This window comes from Eriocheir sinensis, chromosome 38 (genome assembly GCF_024679095.1).
Source record: "Eriocheir sinensis breed Jianghai 21 chromosome 38, ASM2467909v1, whole genome shotgun sequence".
NCBI classification, from domain to species: domain Eukaryota; kingdom Metazoa; phylum Arthropoda; class Malacostraca; order Decapoda; family Varunidae; genus Eriocheir; species Eriocheir sinensis.
The window spans coordinates 2,673,145-2,698,427 of record NC_066546.1 but is presented as its reverse complement, the minus strand read 5'-3'; the positions used below and the strand labels follow the sequence as shown (position 1 = coordinate 2,698,427).

Sequence of the window (25,283 nt, the reverse complement as noted above, 5' to 3'; positions counted from 1 at the left end):
GTTTAGTCCATTCCATGTATCCACACTCCTGTGAGGAAAACTGAACTTCTTTATGTCTTTCAAACAAGTCCCCTTACTCAATTTCTTACTAGTATGTCCTTTTAATTGCCTCCTCCCTTCTGTCTCAATTAAATCATTTCTATCCAACAAGTCCATTCCACTTGTATTTCTGTGCAACACTATCAGTTGTGTGTGTGTGTGTGTGTGTGTGTGTGTGTGTGTGTGTGTGTGTGTGTGTGTGTGTTGTTATACACCTGATAGGTGCCCTGCACATTATCATCCAGATCCAGTGTGTGTGTTTGTGTTGGCAGACAAAGTACCGAGTATGTGGAGAAGAGAAAACTGGAGATGGATGGATAGATGGAGAGATAAGTGTTAAAGAATACTGCTGGAGGGAGACTTAACCTGACCTAACCTAAGCCAACCCAACCCGACCTAACCTAACCTAACCAAGCCTACCGAGAGATGTCCTTCATGATGCTCTGGAAAGTATCGGTACAAGTACTCGGAAGACACCAATTGCAGCACTGTGTCCCCCAAGAACTCGAGCCGCTGGTTGGAGCCAAGCGTGAGGTTATTGAAGCCGATGCTGCGGTCGGTGAAGGCGCGGGCCAGCAGGCGGATGTGCTTGAATTCAACACCAATGGAGTCCTCAAATTTGGAGAGTTTCTGAGGAACAGAAAAATTGAGTGAATCAGTCAGTCAGTCAGTTAGTTAGTTAGTTAGTTAGTCAGTCAGTCAGTGAGTTAGTTAGTTAGTTAGTTAGTCAGTGAGTAAGTTGGTCAGCCAGTCAGTGTGTCGTTTCCTTGGGGCCTCACCATGAGTATGGGGAAGGACTTGATCCACTTTCGGTCCCCCTCCGGCTCCTGCTCCTGTATGGGGTGCAGCGGGTAGTGGACCCAGATGTTGAGCAGCACTGGCTCCTTCTTGAACAGGGTGGAGCTCAGCACCTTGTCTGCCTCCTGCAAGGGAAACACGGCACAGAGGGGTGGATTAGGCTTTTCGTCCACAGGAAAGACAGTAGCCCCACTTATGCTATACCACTCCATGATGCACAAGTTGATCAGTATCTCCACTCTTTCATCCCTATACAGCACAACTCCCTAAAGCAAGAGTTAACAGCATCTTCACTCTTTCATCCCTGTGCTATTAAGTTCTCTGATGCAAGAGTTGAACAATATTTTCACTTTTTCATCCCTATACTGTCTAACTCCTTGATGCAAGAGTTAACCAATATCTTCACTCTTTCATCCCTATGCTAGTCAATTCTCTGATGCAAGAGTTGACCAGTATTTCCACTCTTTCATCCCTATACCATCTAACTCCCTGATGCAAGAGTTAATCAGTATCTTCACTCTTTCATCCCTGTGATATTCAATTCTCTGATGCAAGAGTTGACCAGTACCTTCAGAGAGACAGGAGAGCAGTCATTTGGTCGATAAAGACTCACCTCAATCCCAGAGTCCAGGAAGATCGCTCCCATCAGCGCCTCAAAGCAGTTGGCCATGGCGTGCCGGAGCTCAAAGTCGTGGCAGAGGTCTGAACCATGTGCGTACAGCATGAACTGGTCCAGGCCAAGCTTTTCCGCCAAGACGGCCAAGTGCTGGTTCTGTACGATGGCCGCCCTGATGGAATGGGAGATTGGTAGTAGTGGTAGTAGTTGTAGTAGTAGTACCATTGTAGCAGTAGTAGTAGTAGTAGTAGTAGTAGTTATTATTACGGCTTGGATCAGTTATGTGTAAGTATGGCGGTATGGAGGGAGAGACAAGAGAAAAAGCATTGCAAGGAAGAAGGGTGGTAGGGTCTTTGGGATGAATCATGAATGGAGGAAGTGTGAGCATGGAGGTAAAGAGGGATTTGAGAAATATAATAATAGTACCAACCCTCACATATGCAAGTGAAACATGGGCCTGGAATGAAAGTCAGAGGTCTAGAGTGCAGGCAGTGGAAATGAGTTATTTGAGGAGTGCTTGTGGTGTGAGTAGAATGGATGGAATGAGTAATGAAAGTGTGTACGAGCATTTTGGAATGTGTCACAGGGGTGAAGGGAAGAAGTGTGGAGTGGTGGAAGAAGTGAAGCAACAGACTTTAAAGTGGTTTGGCCACATGGAGCGAATGGAGGAGAGTAAGACGACCAGAAGGGTGTATGTGAGTGAGATAGAGGGAGGGAATGCTAGAGGACGACCTCCAGTGAAATGGAGGGATAGGGTGCAAGAGTACGTTAGGGAGAGGGGGGAAAGATCTTTGAGAAACTTTGAGCAGGCAAGGAGGGAGTGTCTGGATAGAGAAAGTTGGAAGTTCTTCTGCCGTGGCCATCCCCTGGTGGGAGCTCCTAGGAGCAGATGTCGATGAAATGATGATGATGATGTCTGTTTTTTGACGGGTGATAAGTACCAATGAAATTGAAGAAAATGTTATTTCAATGAGATTTATTAAATACATACTTATTTTTATTTCTGAGTGTGTGTGTGTGTGTGTGTGTGTGTGTGTGTGTGTGTGTGTGTGATGGAGCAGGAGACTACTATTATAGCATCACTACAAGTATCCCATGTATTACGGGTGGATTAATTTCCTGGAAAAGTGATCTTAGAGTGAAATGACCAAATAACAAATTTGAGGTTTAATAGGGATAACTTTATTGACTTGTATAATACATGAAATAGCAATACCCTACCATAGCCTACCATACACTCCCATACTTCACCATACCTTGCCATACTCCACCATATCCTCCCATACCTCACCACACTTGCCATACTCCACCACACTCTGCCATACTCCACCATACCCTGCCATACTCCACCATACCTTCCCACACTCCACCATACCCTGCCATACTCCACCATACCTTCCCACACTCCACCATACCCTGCCATACTACACCATACCTTCCCATACTCCATCACACTTTGCCATACTCCACCATACCCTGCCATACTTCATCATACCCTGCCATACTCCACCACACTTTGCCATACTCCACCATACCCTGCCATACTCCACCACACCCTGCCATACTCCACCATACCCTGCCATACTTCACCATACCTTGCCATACTCCACCACACTTTGCCATACTCCACCATACCCTGCCATACTCCACCATACCCTGCCATACTCCACCATACCCTGCCATACTCCACCACACCCTGCCATACTCCACCACACCCTGCCATACTCCACCATACCCTGCCATACTCTACCACACCCTGCCATACTCCACCATACCCTGCCATACTCCACCATACCCTGCCATACTCCACCACACCCTGCCATACTCCACCACACCCTGCCATACTCCACCATACCCTGCCATACTCGACCACACCCTGCCATACCTGCCATACTCCACCACACCCTGCCATACTCCACCACACCCTGCCATACTCCACCATACCCTGCCATACTCCACCACACCCTGCCATACTCCACCATACCCTGTCATACTTCACCACACCCTGCCATACTCCACCACACTTTGCCTTACTCCACCACACCCTGCCATACTCCACCATACCCTGTCATACTCCACCACACCCTGCCATACTCCACCACACCCTGCCATACTCCACCATACCCTGTCATACTCCACCATACCCTGCCATACTCCACCATACCCTGCTATACTCCACCACACTTTGCCATACTCCACCATACCCTGCCATACTCCACCATACCCTGTCATACTCCACCATACCTTGCCACACTCCACCATACCTTGCCATACTCCACCACACCCTGCCATACTCCACCATACCTTGCCACACTCCACCACACCCTGCCATACTCCACCCCACTTTGCCATACTGCACCATACCGTACCATACTCAACCATACCTTACCATACTCCACCACACCCTGCCATACTCCACCATACCCTGCCATACTCCACCATACCTTACCATACCCTGCCATACTCCACCATACCTTACATACTCCACCATACCTTGCCATACTCCACCATACCTTGCCATACTCCACCATACCCTGCCAGACTCCATCACACATCATATTATACAACCAAAGATAATAACAATGCCAATCGTAGAAGTGAAAAATTGTAATATGAGTATACAATCGTAATGTGAGGGAGACCCGTATTATTATTATTATTATTATTATTATTATTATTATTATTATCATCTTTACTATACCACAGATACATAAATAAATAGATAGATAGGTGGATAGATGTACAGATAAATAGCTATATAGAAACATGCTGAAAAAAAAGGAGGTAAAGGATGAAAGAAAGAATTAGAACAAGAAAAGAAGAAAACAACAACAGCAAAATAAAAGCAACAACAACAACAACAACAACAACAACAACAACAACAACAACAGGCCTCACCAATAGGTAGCCAGAAAAAAAAGAGGAGCAAGTAAAAGAAGAAATAGAAAAATTAGAAGAAGAAGAAAGATGACAACAAGAGCAGCAATAAGACAGCAATAACAACAATAACAAGACTTACTGACAAGTAGGCAGATCAAGAATAAAAATAAGAAGAGTAAGCAGATGAAAAAGAATAAACAATTAGAACAAGTAAACAACAACAGCAATAAGAAAGCAACAACAACAAACTCATAGCCCGTCCAACCCCATGAGGGAACAATTGGACATTAACCCGCAAGAGGTCAATCACGTACAAGTATGTGAAATCAGCGGTTACTCCCTGTGGTCAATCACGTACAAGTACATTTTTCACTTTCCCGCTTTCTATTGCTTTCAACTTCCCTCTAACGACATAAATTAATTTTCTGGAAGTGTCTGGCATCTATCCATACAGTTTCCCGCCATTTAGACACACTTGTTAGCCCCCCCACCCATCCCCCTCACGGCCCACACGTCACTGCGGGGCAGGGAGGCATCACTGCGTTCAAACTCCCGCCGAGATTGTTGCACATTTATGCCTTGATGATATTGGCGACCAATACAATGATGTCAGTATTGGTGATAGTAGTGCTGACCCTAATTATGTATTTGATCAGAAGGAGGAAGACGAGGAGAGTTGGAAAGTTTCGTTTAGTCGGCACAACATCTGTGGTCATATGCCGGAGAGAGACAGGAGGGGGAATTATAGAAGGGAACAGATCCCAGGAGACGGGACACAACCCCCGAATAACACCTGGTACCCATTCACTGCTGGGTGGACAGGGGCGTAGGGTATCGGAAAAGCCACCCAAATTTTTCCACTCTGCCCGGGAATCGAACCTGGGCTCTCTCGGTTGTGAGCCGAGTGTGCTAACCACTGCACCACGAAGCCCCCAGGAAGACGAGGAACCTGAGGCAGAATACTTTGGTGTGTTCCCGCTATGGCGTCAAATCTCATCCCTCCGTCACAGTCCATCCCATCCTGAATACACATAGGGTGGGTGAATTTCGACACGGTACCATGTCTTTTGTCAACTGCTTGTCGGGATCTGTCCCACCCAAGTTTATTTATATTATTATAAAAACAAATGATGACGTATGTGTGTATATAACTAGGATATCAACAATCACTCTTCGTCTTCTTTTGTGACCTGTTCAGCTTTGCAGCGCTTTTTAGGTCCTCCTTGGTACTTTTTTACACTTAGATACTTCACTTAGTTACTCTGTGATAGTAAAGATTGGGTTCCGCAATGTACAGTTCAGGATGGGATGTCTCACAAAACAGGATGGCAGAAGATGCCACACCACCACCTGCACCCACTCCTCCCTCCCTGAATGCTGGGCCTCCACCTCATCTTCCCCTTCCAATACATGTGACTGGAGGGAGGCAAGGTCATCTTCATGTGAAAGGCAACAGTCATCTGTTGTCCCAACTGATGATAATGTTGATGAGTCTGATGACCTTGAGTTTACGCCCTCGCTCCATTAAGGCAGTGATGAGGCACACCACACATGGGCAAGGCCACCTCCTCCTTTGTTTAGTACACATCGCAAAACACCACTTCCCTGGGGTAGGGGGAGGGTACCTACTACACCCTAGGCCAATAATTTTGTGAGGTGTTTTATTTTGAAAAAGGAATGATTTATATATGAAAAAAGCCTTTATCTTTATGAATAGGCAGTTATTATGGACATCCATATCGTAATCTATTACCTAGTGCTATAAGATGAGTGGGAAACGACGCAAAAAAAAAATGCAGCATGGCTTCAAATCATACGTCTGGCAGCATCGCTGAACGAGCAAAGTTCAAAGCCCCAGAAGGACATTTAAAAATAGCAATTTCAAATTTTAACTCAGTTTTTTCCTTATATATTTGGGACCAAAAACGAAAATTTGATTTTTGGTGACCCGGATAAGTATATGGGATGTAAGATATGCTGACCTCTTATGGGTCAAACAAAAAAGAGAAGAAAAGGAAAAAAAACAACACCAATAAAAAAGCAACAACAAAAAAAGACTAGACCATCCAACTCCATAAAGGAAAATATGAACATAAAAAAGAAAAGAAAAAAAAAAGAGAAGAAAAAGAAGAAACACAACAACAGCAGGAATAAAAAAACAACGGCAACAACAACAACAACAAAGATTACCTGTAAGTCGCCAGGCCACCTTCCTCGAGGCTGGGAAAGAGGTGGAACAAGTGAATCGACGTCAGAAACTCCACCACAGCGTCTCCGAGGAATTCCAGCCGTTCATTGTGAGTTATCTTGCTCTCCGTCTCCAAGTTGCGTCCGAAGCGAGACATAATGTTGATGAGGGTGTTGATGCCTGTAGCAGAGAGAGGACGATAGATAGAAACATAGATAGATAGGTAGAGGATGCATAGTTAGCTAGATGGATAGTTAAAGATAGATAGATAGTAGCTAGATAGACAGTTAGGTAAGTAGGAAGATACAGAGAGAGAGAGAGAGAGAGAGAGAGAGAGAGAGAGAGAGAGAGAGAGAGAGAGAGAGAGAGAGAGAGAACAAGGAAAGGATGAATGACAGCTATACAGACTGAGAGAGAGAAACACACAAATAATAATAATAATAATAAAGAAATAATAATAATAATAATAATGATAATAAAAAGATGAGGAGGAAGAAGAAGAAGAAGAAAAAGACCACCACCACCACCACCACCACCAACAACAACAACAACAACAACAATAATAGATGAATGAATGTTTAACCGCCAGGACACTCACCCCTCTTCCGGGTGTTCATGTAGTGGATGCGGCGGTCCCCGTACTCAGGCTGCCGGATGCCACAGTTGGTGAGGGAGTTCCGGGCGTGGTCAGGATTGGTGCCAAAGTTTTCCCTGCAGCGAGACAAACAAAGAGATGACTGCTTAGTGAACTGCTACTACTGCTGCTGCTACTACTACTGTTACTACTACTGCTAATATACTACTAGGCAACTACTACTACTATTATTACTACTACTACTACTACTACTACTACTACTACTACTACTCATAATAAAAACAATAAGAAGAAAATGATGAAAAAGAAAAAAAAATAATAATAGTAATAATAACAATAATAATAATAATAATAATAATAATAATAATAATAATAATAATAATAATATTGATGATAATAATAATAATAAAAATACAATCCCTGCTATGCCTCTAACTTAGCCTGGTTATTCCTGTATCCCTCCAAGGGTACGGCCCATAAAGCAGGAGGCAGTGGCTGAGTGGTTAGTGTGCAGGCACAGCATCCAGGAGGGCCCAGGTTCGCGTCCTGCCTGCCGCCACAAGCTGGGATTTTTCAGTCACCACGAAAGATCAAGACCACCCACATGCTATCCTGAACACCACCTCTCAAGGGTTCTAGATTCTCTAAAGAGAGGATCAAAAATGAGCTCAAGGGGGCAGCATGAGCCAAGCAATATGGTGCCACTATAAACACTTGCCTGCACCACAACAGGCTGAAGCTGACCATCAGGCCCCACCAAGATAGCCTACCGGAGCAATAGGCAGAAAAAAAAAGTATGGAGTCAAAGTCGGAGTTGTTGCTGGAGTTGCCTACTTTTGGCTGGGGTTGGAGTCAGGAGGCATGGAGTCAGTAAAAATATCTCCGACTCCAACTCTTTTATGTGATCAATTCTCGTGTAAAGTACTTAGGTGCACTGCCAAGCCAGTGCTGCCGCTTCGAGGGGAATTCTCATAATTTTGCGGGAGAAATAAGCATTTGTGTGAGCTCTTGTGAGAACACATTTCAAGCAAGCAATTTGTGGGAATATTGACTGAACTTGGGTTTGTCAGTGTGGAAATGATGTACTATTTTAGGGACGGGGGTGGAGTCGGGGCAGAAAACGAAATTTCCTGGAGTCTGAGTCTGAGATGGAATATTTAAAACCTGACTCCACACCTCTGCCTACTGCTACTACTACTACTACTGCTACTACTACTACTACTACTACTACTACTATTACTACTACTACTGCTTCTACTACTATTATTACTGCTACAACTACCACTACAATCATTGTTCCCTAAACTGTCCCACACACTCCGTCCTTTTTCATGGCTGTGGTAGGATGAAAGGAGCTTGGAGATAGGAGCAAATGCTACCTTGGAGGGAGGGCGAGAGAAGGGGCGAGGCTTCAGGGCCAATTTAGTACACAGTGACTATGGTGCTCCTACTAATAATAGTAGAAATACAGTCATACCTCAGTTTACAAGTGCCTTAGTTTATGAGTGTTTTGATTTATGAGCAAAAAAATCCCACAAAAAATGCCTTGGTTTATGAGCGGTGACTTGGTATATGAGCATCCTGTTTGCACACGTCTTTTCTTTTTTTTTTTCTTTTTCTTTTTTTTTTTTTTTTTCAATTGGTCGCCACCTCACGAGTGGGGACACATACTATATGGAGGTCATCAGGGTCAAGCGTGTACATCCCTCTGAGGAGGGACCACAGACCCTTGCCGGGTGATAACTCATGAAGGGGAGGGGGGATGCCAATAGACCGACTCTATCGGCTGGTGTCAGCCTCTCCAACCAAGTCGGTCTTTCAACAAGGGCTGGCGTGTCTCTTTGTACAAGTCGAAGGCATGAGCGTGGGTTCCCTTTGTTTGCCACAAGACATGAATGCTCAAAGCAGAAAACAATGGGAATAGAGTCTAAGTTTGGGTTGCCACCTTGTGCTAAAATAATAAGGAATGCAACATCCCATTCTCCAATACAGAACCAATCCAATAGTTTTAGGAATGGGTGGCAACCCTAAGGCCACTGGCACACGAGCGAATTGTGGTCACCACTCCATGATGACAGGAGTAGCTTTCAAGACGCTGTTGCACGGGATTTGTGGTTCGCCCGCAGCATCACCCGTGTGTAAGGTTAGCCGCGGCAGAGAAATGCCCCGACTCGCCCCTTCAGTTTATCCAGTCTGGTGAACAATTGGCAGATCGCAGCTTTGCCCACCACCAAGCAACCACAAGTGGCCCATGTGTGCAGGTCCAAGCCACAAAGCGATGCCACTTGTGGCAGGGATCTGCATCTCCTCACTACAGTCGCCGGCCACAGTCGTTCGTGTGAAAAGGTTCGCTTCAGAACAATGGTAACCAATGGGAAGCCACATGGCGGCATGGCGACCACACGTTGCTCGTGTGCCAGTGGCCTTAAATTTCTCTAGCTTGCCATGATTGACAGCTGCTGCCCACTGCTGGTGAAGGCAGGAGGAAGGGGGGCGGGACGTATTTCAGGACGACCCTTGACAAACATAATTTTATGGACTGGTTTTGTGGTTCACTGAAAAATGTGCTCACAACAGTTTTAAAATACTGAATTTTATCTGCTTAACCATTCAGACAACCAAATACAGAACAAATGGCGCTCCATATTTTAACCACTTCACTCCGGCGACACCGACGTCAGCATCCGACGGGCGTACGACAGCGTCACCGTTAGTCCTCTTCTAAACCTCTTAATCCTCTTCCATTTCCTCTTAAAAGTCTTATAAACCTCTTAAAAGGAAATGGAAGAGGATTAAGAGGAGTTTAGAGGAGGATTGAAAGGTTTAGAAGAGGATTAATCCTCTTCCATTTCCTCTTGACCCTTTCCATACTGTGACGCCGACGTCTGCGTCATGGATGGAAAGGGTTAAGGAAAGGGTGGCAAGTTTGCAACCCTAGTCTCAACCCGCGTTGTAAACTCATAAAAATAACACCCGTGCACTCGTGTCCGATTGCATTTGTGCTTTAGTGTGCGATCTTTCTGTTTTCAGCACTACAGTGTGCGTTCTTTGTGCTTTAACAATGTCCCCCAGAAAGATGGTTAAAAGGAATGGTGCTGCAAAGAAGACAACAGGAACGGAGGATACTATGCCTGCAACAGGAACGAGGTGTGAGCCTCGGCAGCTTGTATGCCCTCCTGGATGTGACTGACTCTCACTCACCCTCCATCTTGGACAATACGTTGAGTTACCTTCACGTTGGTGGCCAAACGTAGTTCGGTGCCTCAAGAATAGGGAAACTACGGCTGACCCCTGTGTGAAGCCTACACCTCAAGCATAATTAGCGGTTATGAGAGTCTCCGTAACAACCATAACACATTAATTTGTGTTTTATATTATTTATCATTGCTATTTGTTAGTAAAATTACTTTAATTCTGTATAAAATAACATGTAAAATGATTTTTAAATAGATATTTTTTTGAGATATGGGACGCATGAACCGCTAAAGGACTGGAGGCAGCTATAGTCACTTTACCGGGTGAGGACCAGAGGTGCTTACAACAACCTTGCTGTTTTTACACTAAATTTAGCTACATTTCGCTAATTTTTGTAATTCACTCATTGGGAACTCTGCCCAAGAGTTAGTTTGGCTACTCTGTCAGTCTGCTCTGCTCTCACCATGGCAGAAAGCAGTGACACTGATTCCGATGAGTCCGATTTCCTGCCCACACCCTCCTGCCCTCAGACCTCAACGCCTGCTAACCACACACAATAGGGCTTTATTGCATGGAGGGAGCTTATATTATAGTCTAGCTTGCGTAAATAGAGCTCGGGGCACCCGTCATGGCCAAGCAGCCAAAACGGACGCATGGCCGTTCCCGCCAAAATTCTCTCCTCTTCAACTCGCTGTCTCTCCATAACCACGGCATGTAGAGACTTCTGGATGGCAGCATTAGAAAGAACAAGACTTAATAGTGAGGACAAAGTCTGTTTCATTTGCTCGTCCTTTGTAGGTTAAGAGTAAGGAGTGTGTGAATACAAGCTATTTTCGGTGCTTAGAGCTGAAGGGCCGTCCTGGCAGCACCAAGATTATCACCACTGCTGGTCCTGAAGGGTTTAATGGGATTTACATGAATTTCAATGGGGAGATTTGTTTTGGTTTACGAGTGTTTTGGTGTGTGAGCAAAATTCCGAGACGAATTAAACTCGTAACCCGAGGTATGACTGTAATAATAAAAGCAATAATAACAATAATAAAGCTCCCCACACAACTTATAATCGCACGGACAATAATAACAGCGACACAGCTCCACCTGGCGTCCTCACCTGTAGGAAGGGTGAGTGAGCGCCAGCTGCAGCAGGAAGCGCGCCTGGAACTTGTAGGTGATGCGCTCCTCCAGCACCTCCAGGGACTGATGGAAGCGCAGATGGCACACCAGCACCGGGAGCAACATGGCGTGCTGGGGACACATGAGGGGACACATGAAGACACAGCTACAGAGGGAATACAGCTGGGTAGGCAGATAGACAGGTAAGTAGATAGGAAGACACATGGATAGACAAGTAGGAAAATAGATAGGGAGGTAGATAAGACATAGGTAGATACAGGTAAGTAGATACTTTTTTTTTCAGGAGAGGAGTAGGAAAATAGATAGGGAGGTAGATAAGACATAGGTAGATACGGGTGAGTAGATACTTTTTTTTTTTACAGCAAAGGAGTAGGAAAACAGATAGGGAGGTAGATAAGACATAGGTAGATACAGGTTAGTAGATACTTTTTTTTACAGCAGAGGAGTAGGAAAATAGATAGGGAGGTAGATAAGACATAGGTAGATACATTTTTTTTTTTTTTTTTTTTTTTACAGCAGAAAAGAGTGCAAGGGCGTAAAAAAATAAAATAAATAAAAATAATGAAAAAAAAATGCCCGCTACTTACTGCTCCTAAATACACATAGGTAGGAATATAGACAGATGGACAGGCAAGTGGATGGATAACACAGGTAGATATATAAACAGGTAGGTAGGCACACAGACAAGCACTAGGTATGTAAATTGGCACAGTAAAACCTCCTGAAGTCAGAACTGAAAAAAAAAAATCTTCTAAATAGTAAACTTTTGAGCAACTGCTGCATAAAAGTCAGATAAATTAACCAGGCAGCAGCGGGGGTCATGTTTCTTAATGGTCCCTCCAAGCGAGAAAAATGAGAAAAAATCATCACTCACACAAACCATTTCATAGTATATATCGAAGCATTTGTGATCAGTTTATGTATCATCTATTTTTGGGGGTTTATATCATGGCACAAATTTGCCATGTTGCTGCTCCACAGTAAAGCCATAAATTTGTCCCGTCGCTGCTACCGGGTTAATGTTCAATAAAAATTTTTGGAAAGGGGTGACCTAATCCTGGCTGACAGCCTCACAAAGGGCCTGGACCATGTGGAGAGGACCTGCTGCTGAGGGACAGAGAAAGGACAAGGGATGGGGCAGGAATATAGACTGAGAAAAACAAGAAGCAGAAAGGATGTAGAGAGGTTTGTCTTTCCCAGGAATATAAACAGGAAAACAGGAAACAGAAAGGATGTAGAGAGGTTTGTCTTTCCCAGGAATATAAACTGAGGAAAAGAGGAAGCAGAAAGGATGTAGAGAGGTTTGTCTTTCCCAGGAATATAAACTGAGGAAAACAGGAAGCAGAAAGGATGTAGAGAGGTTTGTCTTCCCCAACAGAATCAGTAACATGGAGCAGTCTGGATGTGGAGATACTTAAGGACATTTTCTTAAACATTTTGGCATCTAAGCTCACACACTTATCAAGGCTTTCATAGGAATTTTGGGCATTTCTGGGGGTAGTTTTTTTACCCTTTTGGTAGTCTGACCCTTCTTCTGTACCACGGATGAGAAAAAACACTCATTAAAACCAAATTACTTTCCATTATGGTCTTTGAAAATAAGTGATGTATTTCCAGGGATAGTTTTATGGCCCAGCCCAGTTGGTGGTTTGACCCTTCTATACCATGCATGTGAAAAAACACTCATTAAAACCCCTCCTTTTAGTCCTCAAAATCTTGGGTCTACAGTAACAGATGACAATGATGAATTAAAACAACATCATCAACAACAACAACAAAAGAGAAGGGGAGTTTCAAGACAGCTCTCCACCCGAAATCAACCTCTCTTCTGGCCTGTCGTTCCTTTTCCTTTTGTCCGAGCAGCGTCCAGCGGGGTGTTCTGTTACTAATTTTGTTCTTCATTTGCCCTTGAGCTCATTTCTTGCTACTCTATACCTACTCCAGTCCTGCCTTAAGAAATAGATGATGTGAGAGAAGAAGAATCCGAGCATACCGACCATCCATAAACTTAAAGCAAAATTGGACAGAAGCAGACATGGAAACGGGACAACACGGGCTTAGCTTATGTCCTGCACCCTCCAAACACAGACCTGCACCACGTCGCACATGATCCCCGTCCTGTAGAAGCCTTGGGACGACACAGCGACGGTCACATCTCGCTTCATCTTAGACGTCATCCTCATCTCCTGCAGCCTGTTCTCCTTGGCTGCCAGGCGCCTCTTGTCATCGAAAGACGGCTTGGGCATGTTGGCGAGGAGGTGACGGAACTTTACATACTCCCGCCATGCTTTCTGATACCTGCACAAGGGAGTGAAGTTTGAGAGAAAGAGGAGAGGGGAGAATGACAGGACTGGAGTAGGGACAGAATGGCAAGGAGTGAGCAGAGAGTATACATGAAAACAGGGGAACATTAGGGATAGATGAGGGCCAAACTTTGGGTTGGACTCTAATACCCAGGGAAACCATGTAGCAATGACTGACAATAATACTAATACAACAAAAATGTAGACTCCCTATGTTCTTTATACTCGAGGAATAACTTAACTGAAGGCAAGGACTGCATGGATAGGAGCTACTGGATACATCTGCCATGGTCCTGAGCTGATTGAGAGCCTGAGGGCCATTTTTTTAAACATTTCGGCATCCAAGAACACTCATTTGACAAGGCTTTCAGAGGAGTTTTGTGCATTTCCAGAGGCAGTTTTATGACCCTAGTGAGAGTTTGACCATTCCTCTGTACCATGAACCTAACACAACACTCGCCACAACCTGACTGACCTCCTTTATAGCCTTTGGAAATTGTTGACGTTGAGAGGCGGAAGAGTTGAGATTACCAACGCGAGTGATACCAAACTAATGTGCTAAGGAGATAAATGTTGCTTTGAAGAATAAACAGACAGAATAATAGATATAACAGACAGACAAATGTGACAAGACAGACTGAGAGGAATATATGGATAGATAAGTAGGTAGATGGACATACAGATCGGTAGACAAATATAGATAGATAGATAGATTGAAAGATAGATAGATGTATTTAGATTGATAGGTAGTTATATGGATAGGATGGTATAGATAAATAGATATTGATGGACAGATAGACAGAGAGATAGAGAGTTGTATGGACTACCTCTCAACCCTTCCTTTTAGTCCTCAAAATCTTGGGTCTACAGTAACAGATGACAATGATGAATTAAAACAACATCAACAACAACAACAACACCAGAGAAGGGGAGTTTCAAGACAGCTCTCCACCCGAAATCAACCTCTCTTCTGGCCTGTCGTTCCTTTTCCTTTCGTCCGAGCAGCGTCCAGCGGGGTTTTCTGTTACTGATTTTGTTCTTCTTTTGCCCTTGGACTCATTTCTTGCTACTCTATACCTACTCCAGTCCTGTCATTCTTCCCTCTCCTCTTTCTCTCAAACGTTCCACCACCCTGTCATCTTCCGGTGGGTCATTCTCTTGCACTCACAGCACCAACCTTACCCCTGCACACTCTTTTTTAAGCTCATTCTTTGCCATTCTCTCTATACTCCAGTCCTGTCATCCTTCCCTCTCCTCTTTCTCTCAAATGTTCTACCACCCTGTCATCTTCCGGTGGGTCATTCTCTTGCACTCACAGCATCAACCTTACCCCTGCACACACTCTTTTTAAGCCCATTCTTTGTCATTCTCTCTATACTCCAGTCCTGCCATTCTTCTCTCTCCTCTTTCTCTCAAACATTCCACCACCCTGTCATCTTCCAGTGGGTCATTCTCTTGCACTCACAGCATCCACCTTACCCCTGCACACTCTCTTTTTAAGCCCATTCTTTGCCATTCTCTCTATACTCCAGTCCTGCCATTCTTCTCTCTCCTCTTTCTCTCAAATGTTCCACCACCCTGTCATCTTCCGGTCGGTCATTCTCTTGCACTCACAGCATCAACCTTACCCCTGCACACACACTCTTTCTTGGCTCATTCCTTCCTATTCTCTCTAAATGACCAAACTACCTAAGTGCACTGTGTCTAACCACCTCCCTCGCCGTAAACACAAAAACAAAGCAAAACAACGAGAACACGAACTAACAGCCTCGAAACTCACTCTGGGTTGCCAGCGTAGGAGAGCTGGGGTGGACGGATGCCGAAGTGGACGATGACGGGGTAGTTGATGGTCTCGTCACTGACCTGGTCTCGGTCCAACTGGTCAACACGGATGCTGCACGGCTTCATCCCGGGGCAGGTCACCACCATGCCTGATAGATAGATAAGCAGATAGATATATAAAGATAACCAAACAGATATGATAGAGAGATAGACTGATAGGAATATATATAGATACAAAGGAAAACAGACAAAGACAAAGAGATAGATTGAAAGATACAGATAAATGATAGATAGATAGATAGATAAATACAGAGACAGAAATATAGATGGATAGATAGAAAGATAAACATATATAGACATTGACAAGTATAGATAGATAGAGGTAGGAAAACACAGACAATAAAATAAAATAGATAAATAAATAAACAAATAGAGAAAGATTGACAGGAGTAACAGGCTTTTTTTTCACATTTGTTTCCTTTTTTTATGCCCTTGAACTGACTTCTCTGCTGTAGAAAAAAAAAAAAGTAGATGTAGAGATAAACAGACTCAGAGGTAGACAAACAAACACACAGATAGGCAGAAAGATAGAACATGATGCAGCATAGTCACCCTTGAGATGGTCAGCATAATTCTGCCATTGGTATTGTGTCATGCTGAGCAGCTGCGCCAGGTCCTCGGGCTGCACCAGGGGGCCGCTATTCTTCAGCAGGGAACTCAGCACCTCGTTCATGGACAGAATTTCCTTGCCATTGTCTGGAGGGTGAGACAACACATGATACTCGGGGACACTGGACAACATATCGTCACTCTCATAAGGGGGGGGGGGGAGAGAGAGAGAGAGAGCGAGAGAGAGAGAGAGAGAGAGAGTGAGTGGGAGAGAGAGAAAGAAAGAGAAGAGAAGAGAAGAGAAGAGAGAGAGAGAGAGAGGGCGCATACTGAAACACCTCAGGAAATTGTCAACAGTAAGGAAGAGCTTGATACTCAATGGCCTCTGATATTTAAGATTAATTTAAAGCAAATTTGAGAAAAACGATTGATGACGAACCTGGAAGTTTGCGAACAAATCTTGGCATGAAGTGGAATCTTGGGCAGCCGTCGGAGTCCCCCATGGCCTTGAGGTTCAGGTCAACAAGCTCCAGGAGTTCAAGGAAGAGGTAATCATCTGTGGGGGTGAAGGGGAGGTGGTCAACACATGGGAGGAGGCTTCTTGAGTTTGGACAGAAGTATTGGTAAAATTATGGTATATCTTAAGGGGCTATTCACTGGGCAAATTTTCTGTGGATCTTCAGTCAAACCACGATTTCCGCTGGCATGGTTCTCATTTGTTTCTTGTTATTGCTGCTGATGATGATGGTGAGTAATGCCGTCGTCCTTTGGTGAAATCTACCGTGGCTTTGGAAGATCGTGGACACGTCGGAAAACCACGGAAATGTGAGAACCACGCCAGCGGAAACTGTGGTTTGGCTTAAGATCCATGGAAAATTTGCCCAGTGTAATAGCCCCTTAATAAAGCAAGGATACACGAGGACATGAGGAGACACAAGAGCCCAGACAGATGGCTTGAATAGGGCAGTTCCTGGGGGTTGGTTGTTCATCACTCTTCCCATCCATGAATGCACATATCTATTAGTTTGTTCCACTCATCCACCACTATGTGAACTACTTTTTGCCTACTTCTTTCCTGAACTTTAACTTATCCAACTTGTACCCATTGCTGCGCGTTCTCACATCAGTACTTTATTTAACCGTGTAGCAGCGACAGGCCAAATTTGTGCCGTGATATGAACCCCCAAAAATAGATGATACATAATCTGATCACAAATGCTTTGATATATATTATGAAATGGTTTGTGTGAGGGGTGATTTTTTCTCATTTTTCTCACTTGGAGGGACCATTAAGAAACATGATCTCTGCAGCTACCGGGTTAAACTGCCCCATTCAAGCCTCTTAGTCCATTGAAACACCTCAGTTAAAGTTGCTGAAGCTCTTGATGGATCTCTGTTATGTCTACACCTCTGGCGCCCTGTCCCTTGGATAGCTTAATGGCCCAGGCAGAAGCGCCCACAGTGGCCCCCGTTACAATACTGAACATTCAATTTCATGCACAGTCTCCCTCTCTATAATACTCATCCAGTGTTCATCCCTTTCACTAGCGGCCTCCCCTCATACCATTCCTCTCCTTGCTCTCTTCTGGCCTCTCATTCTTTACTCTCATACTGGAGAGGCACTTGGCAGGCTCTCATTTTTCTGTTTGTTATGCCCTTCAGCTGTTTATATTGACGTAAAAATAAGTACATTTTCTTCACAAACTCCTCACTCCTTCTCAGCAGCTCAGGGCACCAGGCTCCACCACACTCCCCTTGCCACCTCATCCATTGTATCGTTTATGTAGGTCCAAGGTGTATATTGTAAGTTCTTCGTGTTTTACTCAGGGTGACTGCACAGGTGTTAGCCGTTGGAGGCATGATAGGAGACTCTGATACCATGCTTCACCACACTCCCTTTGCTGTCTCACTCACTGTATCAAGTTTATATAATAGGTCCAAGGTGTATATAGTAAGTTCTTTGTGCTTTACTCGGGGTGACTGCACAGGTGTTGGCCAGTGGAGGCATGATAGGAGGCTGATACCATGCTTGACCACACTCCCTTTGCTGCGTCACCCACTGTATCAAGTTTATATAGTAGGTCCAAGGTGTATATAGTAAGTTCTTTGTGCTTTACTCGGGGTGACTGCACAGGTGTTAGCCGGTGGAGACATGATAAGAGACACTGATACCAGGCCTCACCACACTCCATTTGCTGCGTCACCCACTGTATCAAGTTTATGTAGGTCCAAGGTGTATCTATTAAGTCCTTTGTGCTTTACTCAGGGTGACTGCACAAGTGTTAGCCGGTGGAGGCGTGATAGGAGGCTGATACATAGAAAGGTGCACGGGGCCAAGTGAACAACGGAACAAGCAATGAAACAGTGAAATGCGCACTGAAACAGACCCACACATCACACGCCCGTGGCCCCCGATTGTTAGTGCATGCATACAGTGTGTTGTGGAGGACTATCCAGCGCCACAGAATAGAATAGTGGCTAGCTTCATCGCAGGCGCCACGTTGTTATTAAAAGAGCCGTGTGGAATCCAAATTGATGCTGATACAATAATATTTTTTGTGTGCTCTGCGTGCTTCTTCAAGACCCTGACCAAACCTAGCCCACAAAAGAACACTTATATCAACATCCATTTGAATTCAGCGTGGCTCTTTTGGTAACAACATGGCGCCTGTGAAGAAGCTGGCCACACTCCCCTATTCTATAACTCCTTTTTTATATATATAGCAGGGGAGGCAGCTCAAGGGCAATGAACAAAAACAGCAACAAAAAGGCCTACTAGACGCTGCTCCGATAAAAGAAAAAAAACGAGGCCAGAAGAGAGGTCCATGTCTGGGATTTATAGCTCACTGAAGCCTAGGTAATGTGTGTAACAAGTGAGGTGATGATGCCAGGTGACACACAGAACAATTAATATCAAGTGGTGGCTTCTAAAATACCTTCCCAGCCATGGATAACAAGGGGAGAGGGATCTGAAGATACTGCCAGGGTTTCAAAGGGGAATCTGAAGCTACTCCCAAGAAGAAATAGATGCAAAAAAAATGCAAGGAAAAATGAGAGGAAGGGTGTGTGTGTGTGTGTGTGTCTGTGTGTGTGTGTCTGTGTGTGTGTGTGTGTGTGTGTGTGTGTGTGTGTGTTTGTAATTCACCACAGCCTGATCACGAGTTGGACTCACAATCACCAGCATTTACCCTCCTGATAAGAGAAAGCTCATTATAGTCAATCTCTGGGTACTGCCAGGATCTCTACATGCTACACACTCCATCCCCCTTGCTCAAGAGAGAACTGTAACCACTCCTTGTCAGCAGAAAAATCCCGACCTGAGCAGAGCTCGAACCTCTGCCTGTCAGGCCGTGAAACCTGGCAGCACAGAGCTTTCAACCACTTACCTACGGGTGGTGTGTGTGTGTGTGTGTGTGTGTACATGGGACAGCCGAGACACTGAAGCCACTCCCAGGTTCCCCGAGGTGTCTGTTGCTGCAAAGAGCCACTGCTGTAATGGTGAGGGGGAGACATTACTCACACAGCAAGTTGAGTTCTTGGATACAGAAGTTGTCGGGTATTTTCTCCTGGATGTAGAGGATTGTGTACTCGATGTTGAAGCGGATCACACTGCAGGTCGGAACCTCTTCCAAGGGGTGGTGCGACAACAGCGAGAACCCCTCAAAGATGAACTCATGTTTGTCGTGGAGGATGACTGTGGGGGTCTTGATCTGTGTGCAGGGCGGTTAGGTTACTCTTGGTTAGGTTAGGTTAGGCTAGGCTAGACAAGGATAAACAAGGATATCGTCACCTTCATAAAAAAAAAATGCCTAAGTCATTATTTTCTAGTTTTCAGAGAATCAGGAAAGAATTGTCATTGTCTCATTTGTCTTAAGATTTAGGCAGAAATGAAAAGGTCAATTCTAGAACACTCAAACCCTGAATGACAAAGGCAACTATACAAAAATGGGCGTCACTTGTTGAAAAATTGATGTAGACAAAAACCTGGAAATCGCTGAAAAATGACAGGCGATTATTTAATGAGGGTGACGATATAACGTTAAGCTACAGTGAGAACACCTGAAAGATGAACTCATGTTTGTCGTGGAGGATGACAGAGGGGGGACCTGTGTGTAGGGAGATTAGATTTCTCTTGGTGAGGTTAGGTTACATTAGGTTAGACAAGGATACAATGTCCGACAACAGCAAGAACCCCTCAAAGATGAACTCATGCTTATTGTGGAGGATGATTGGGGGTATTGACCTGTGTGTAGGGGGATTAGGTTTCTCTTGGTGAGGTTAAGTCATATTAGGTTAGACAACAGGTTATATTAGGTCCGACAACAGCAAGAGCCCCTCAAAGATGAACTCATGCTTGTCGTGGAGGATGAGTGTGGGGTACTGCCTGTGTGTGGGATAGTTAGGTTACCCTGCCTTTTGACTCTTAGGGCCATATTCATAAACATTTCCACTCCCAAGCACACATATTTAACAAGGCTTTCATGGGAGTCATGGGCATCTCTGGGGCGGGTGTTGTGACCCTGGTGGTAGTTTGATCAATCTTCTATACCATGAACCTAAGAAAACACTCACAATAGCCCGATTCATCTCCATTTCGGCCTTTGGAAAGAGTTGGTGTGATAGGCGGAGGTGTTTAAGAATACCGACATTACACTCTCCAAAAAGTCACCATCCAAACATGACCAAATTGCCTCAGTGAACTCTGCTTTGCCAATTCCACCACTCCACTCTCTCCACCTCCTGGCCTCACCTCCACACCATATTCCAGTAATTCCACCGCCCCAGCTTATATGTTCAAGAAAAGCCGGGCAGTTATGGGACTAGACAAAAGTAGACAACATAATAACAGCAATATAAAATCAAGAAATGGGAAGGGTTAGGATATGTATGTAGGAGAGAGGGGACAGCAGGTGGACAGGAGTGACAGACTGGGAAATGGGAAGGGTTGGGATATGTATGTAGGAGAGAGGGGACAGCAGGTGGACAGGAGTGACAGACTGGGAAATGGGAAGGGTTGGGATATGTATGTAAGAGAGAGGACAGGAAATGGACAGGTGTGACAGAGTGGGAAATGGGAAGGGTTGGGATATGTATGTAAGAGAGAGGACAGGAAATGGACAGGTGTGACAGAGTGGGAAATGGGAAGGGTTGGGATATGTATGTAAGAGAGAGGACAGGAAATGGACAGGTGTGACAGACTGGGAAATGGGAATGGTTGGGATATTTATGTAGGAGAGAGAGGACAGGAAATGGACAGGAGTGACAGACTGGGAAATGGGAATGGTTGGGATATGTATGTAGGAGAGAGAGGACAGGAAATGGACAGGAGTGACAGACTGGGAAATAGGAATGGTTGGGATATATATGTAGGAGAGAGGACAGGAAATGGACAGGTGTGTCAGACTGGGAAATAGGAATGGTTGGGATATATATGTAGGAGAGAGAGGACAGGAAATGAACATGTGACAGACTGGGAAATGGGAAGGGTTAAGACACGCACACATGCAGGAGAGGGGACAGCCAGTGGACATGGGTAGCAACAGACCGGAAACAACTGCTATAGAAGGACCCAAGGGGGAAATGTTTACGAGATCAATGTGACAAAATTAAGTTTAGAGAGAGTTTACCATGAGACTGAAAACTTGAGGCACAGGACAGAAACTAATGGAAGCTTTTGGGAGAGTCCTACATCCTAAGAAGGGATAGATGGAATGATAAGGGGACTAAAGGGGTTATTACAGGAATCCCTCGTCTATCGCGGGGGTTAGGCTCCAGAACCCCCCGCGATAGGTGAAAATCCTCTAAGTAGCGACCTTATATTTTTTTTTTTTATTATTTATATATATTTTAAGGCTTTATAAACCCTCCCCACACTCTTACAAATCTTTCCCACACTCCTATTGACCTTTCCCACTCTTACAAATCTTTCCCACACTCCTATTGACCTTTCCCACTCTTATAAATCTTTCCCACTCCTATTGACCTTTCCCACTCTTACAAATCTTTCCCACACTCCTATTGACCTTTCCCACACTCTTACAAATCTTTCCCACACTCCTATTGACCTTTCCCACACTCTTATAAATCTTTCCCACACTCCTATTGACCTTTCCCACACTCTTACAAATCTTTCCCACACTCCTATTGACCTTTCCCACACTCTTATAAATTTTTTAGGCTAGAAAATGCTTATTTTACCTGCAAAACCCCGGGATATAGTGAAAAATCCATGATGCGATACAATTTAAAAATCCGCGATACAGCGAGGCCGCAATAAGTGAACCGTGATATGGCGAGGGATTGCTGTACACTGGGCAAATTTTCCGTGGATCTTCAGTCAAACCATGATTTCCGCTGGCGTGGCTCTCATTTGTTTCTTGTTATTGCTGCTGCTGCTGATGGTGAGTAATGCTGTCGTCATTCGGTGAAATCTATACCATAGCCTTGGAAGATCGTGGACACGTCAGAAAACCACAGAAATATGAGAACCACGCCAGCGGAAATCGTGGTTTGACTAAAGATCCACGGAAATTTTGCCCAATGTAATAGCCCCTTAAGGGGAACAAGAAGAAGGATATGATGAGCGTGAGACAGATAAGGTTGCAATGGTTCGGACATGTGAGAAGAGACAGAGGGCGGAGTGCTGAGGAGGATGGTGAGGGAGATGGAGGTACCCAGAAGGAGACCAGTTTTCCGGAAGACCAAGGAGAACACGGAGAGGAACACTGGCGCAAGATTTGAAAGTGTAGAAATAGAGGAAGGATTAGAACTGGACCAAGCAAGATGGAGGAGGATCATCACACCTCCAACCCCAAGAAAAGAAGGAGATGGAGGTACCCGGAAGGAGACCAGTTTTCCGGACGACCAAGAAGAACATGGAGAGGAACACTGACGCAAGATTTGTAAGTGTTAAAAAGAGAGGAAGGATTAGAACTGGACTGAGCAAGATGGAGGAGGATCATCACACCTCCGACCCCAAGAGAAGAGGATGGACTAGAAACACAAGGAAAAGAAGAAGAAAAGAAAGAAGAAGAAGAAAAAGAAGAAAAAGAAGAAAACAAAGAAGAAGAAGAAGAAGAAGAAGAAAAAGAAAAAAAAATGAAAAAGAAAAAGAAAAAGAGAAAGAAAAAGAAGAAAAAGAAAAAGAAGAAGAAGAAGAAAGGAGAAGAGATGATGATAGAGACGGTGCTGTTATGAGTCCACCCGGAGTATAGTGGCAACGAGGACTAACCAGGAAGTTTGTTGGCGGAGAGATGGTGATGAGGTAGTGGTGGAGGCAGTCCGCATTGTTGGTCCAGGGGTCGCAGGGCTTGAGGTTGCCTTCCCCGACGTAGTAGCCGTGTCGAATGCCCGATCGCTGCGCCTTGAGTGAACACCGGCAGAGTGGACCGTCGTTCATCTGTGGGGCGGCAGCAATGAGCGTAAACACCAGGAATATAGATGCCGTGGGTGATGGCGCAGTTAGAGGATAATAAACGGAATGATATAGGGACAGATATAATGACGGCCGCAGAAACAAAGGGATGAAAGATAACGGATGGAGAAATGGATGCCAAAAAAATATTCAATGAGAGGAGGTGTGTGTGTGTGTGTGTGTGTATTTACCTAGTTGTATTTACCTAGTTGTGAAATACAGGAAAAGTGCCGTACTAGGCTCGTGCTGTCCCGTCTCCATAACGTGTGTGTGTGTGTGTGTGTGTGTGTGTGTGTGTGTGTGTGTGTGAGAGTCAAGACACTGAAGCTCACCTCCCCAGGGTCGTTGAACCATAGCTCTGGGTGGAGGCGATCAGGGTGGCTCCGTTTCTTCTCCAGTTCCTTTGATATCATGTCCATCTCACTCTCTTCATCCTCCTCACTGCTTGAACTGTCGTCGCTGCCACTGCTGCTGCTGCTGCTGCTGCTGTGGGAGTCTGCCTTGTCCCTCTCCTTCGTGTGCTTCCTTTTCCGGTGTTTGTGTTGGTGTTTGCACGGTGGTTTGCCTGGCTGTGGGTCTGGCGTGGACTCGGGGATGTTGCAGCTCTCCTTGGTGGTTGCCGGCGTCACAGAATCACTGTTACACTCGTCACTGTTGGCACTTGGTCCCTCGGCTAACTTGCTGCTCTCTAGACTTTTGTCGCTGGCACTGTTCTTGTTTTTGTCATTATCGGTGTCCTGCTCGGCGTCCTTGGCAGCGTCTCCGTGCATGCCTTCACCGCCCTCACAGCTTGTCTTGCTCCTGCTGCACACATTTCTATCCCCTGAAACAAGTAACACAGGTCAGTCAATATGCATGACACAATACATACACAGGTGGGCTTATGCATAACATTACTGCATGAATTCACTTTCTTCACAGCTGTTCTTGATCCTGCTACAGACATTTTTATGCTCTGAAACAAATATCATGGATCAACTAATTTGAATAACAATTTATATAACAGGTAAGCCTCTTCATATATATGACATTCTGGCAAGAATCCACTCTCTTCACAGCTGTTCTTGCTCCCTTGCTATATAAGCCTGGTCCACACATGGGCTTGTCACCCCCGCTCTCACACTGCAGGTAGTACTGCTGCCACACAGGCGTGTACACATTCAATCAATGGGGGCATACACCGGGGGGCACATCGCCTCACCCACCCTACGACGCCAAGCCCAGGGGTCTCTCCAGGCGAGTCTCCATGCAGTCCCCCTTCCCATCCAGAGTACCTCCCGGCAAGATCTATCAACTTGCTCAAGCAACAAAGTCCGTGTGCGTCCCCTTGGCCTCCTCCACTCAGGATTGTCTCTTAAAGACATCCCGATGAGCAGGATCAACTTCTGGGTAACATGCCACGTGCCCGTATAGCGGGAGTTGGCGTTGACGGACTATGCAGGTAATATATGTCGAATCAGTCTCACGGAGTAGTCGCCGGTTTGACACAAAGTCATTCCAGCGATATCCCATGATTCTGCGTAGACACTTATTACCAAAGGCATCAATCCGCCTGTCCAAGTTCCCATTTAGTGTCCATGTCTCACAACCATAGAGTAAGACAGGGAGCACAAGGGACTTGAAGATCCGGATCTTTGTCCTTCTGCACAGGTACCGACAACGCCATATACTTGCGTTGAGCGAGTCCATAACACCGTGGGCCAGACCAATCCGCCGTAAGACTTCCTGGC

General features: G+C 45.1%; 1 protein-coding gene across 2 annotated transcripts in view; it reads right to left on the bottom strand.

Annotated features, from left to right (window-relative positions):
• The window catches only part of LOC127008539 (ribonuclease 3-like), a 75,572-nt gene that overhangs the window by 7,870 nt on the left and 42,419 nt on the right, over positions 1-25,283 (bottom strand). For both annotated transcript variants that reach the window (XM_050880708.1, XM_050880709.1), the window contains exons 11-23: positions 23,886-24,376; positions 23,371-23,538; positions 19,660-19,849; positions 16,579-16,695; positions 16,143-16,286; positions 15,529-15,679; positions 13,536-13,743; positions 11,423-11,556; positions 7,120-7,232; positions 6,524-6,701; positions 1,451-1,625; positions 819-962; positions 460-669 (exon numbers count right to left, since the gene is read on the bottom strand). In XM_050880708.1, the coding sequence (XP_050736665.1) occupies positions 460-669; positions 819-962; positions 1,451-1,625; positions 6,524-6,701; positions 7,120-7,232; positions 11,423-11,556; positions 13,536-13,743; positions 15,529-15,679; positions 16,143-16,286; positions 16,579-16,695; positions 19,660-19,849; positions 23,371-23,538; positions 23,886-24,376 (2,423 nt within the window). The remainder of the gene's footprint in view (positions 1-459; positions 670-818; positions 963-1,450; positions 1,626-6,523; positions 6,702-7,119; positions 7,233-11,422; positions 11,557-13,535; positions 13,744-15,528; positions 15,680-16,142; positions 16,287-16,578; positions 16,696-19,659; positions 19,850-23,370; positions 23,539-23,885; positions 24,377-25,283) is intronic.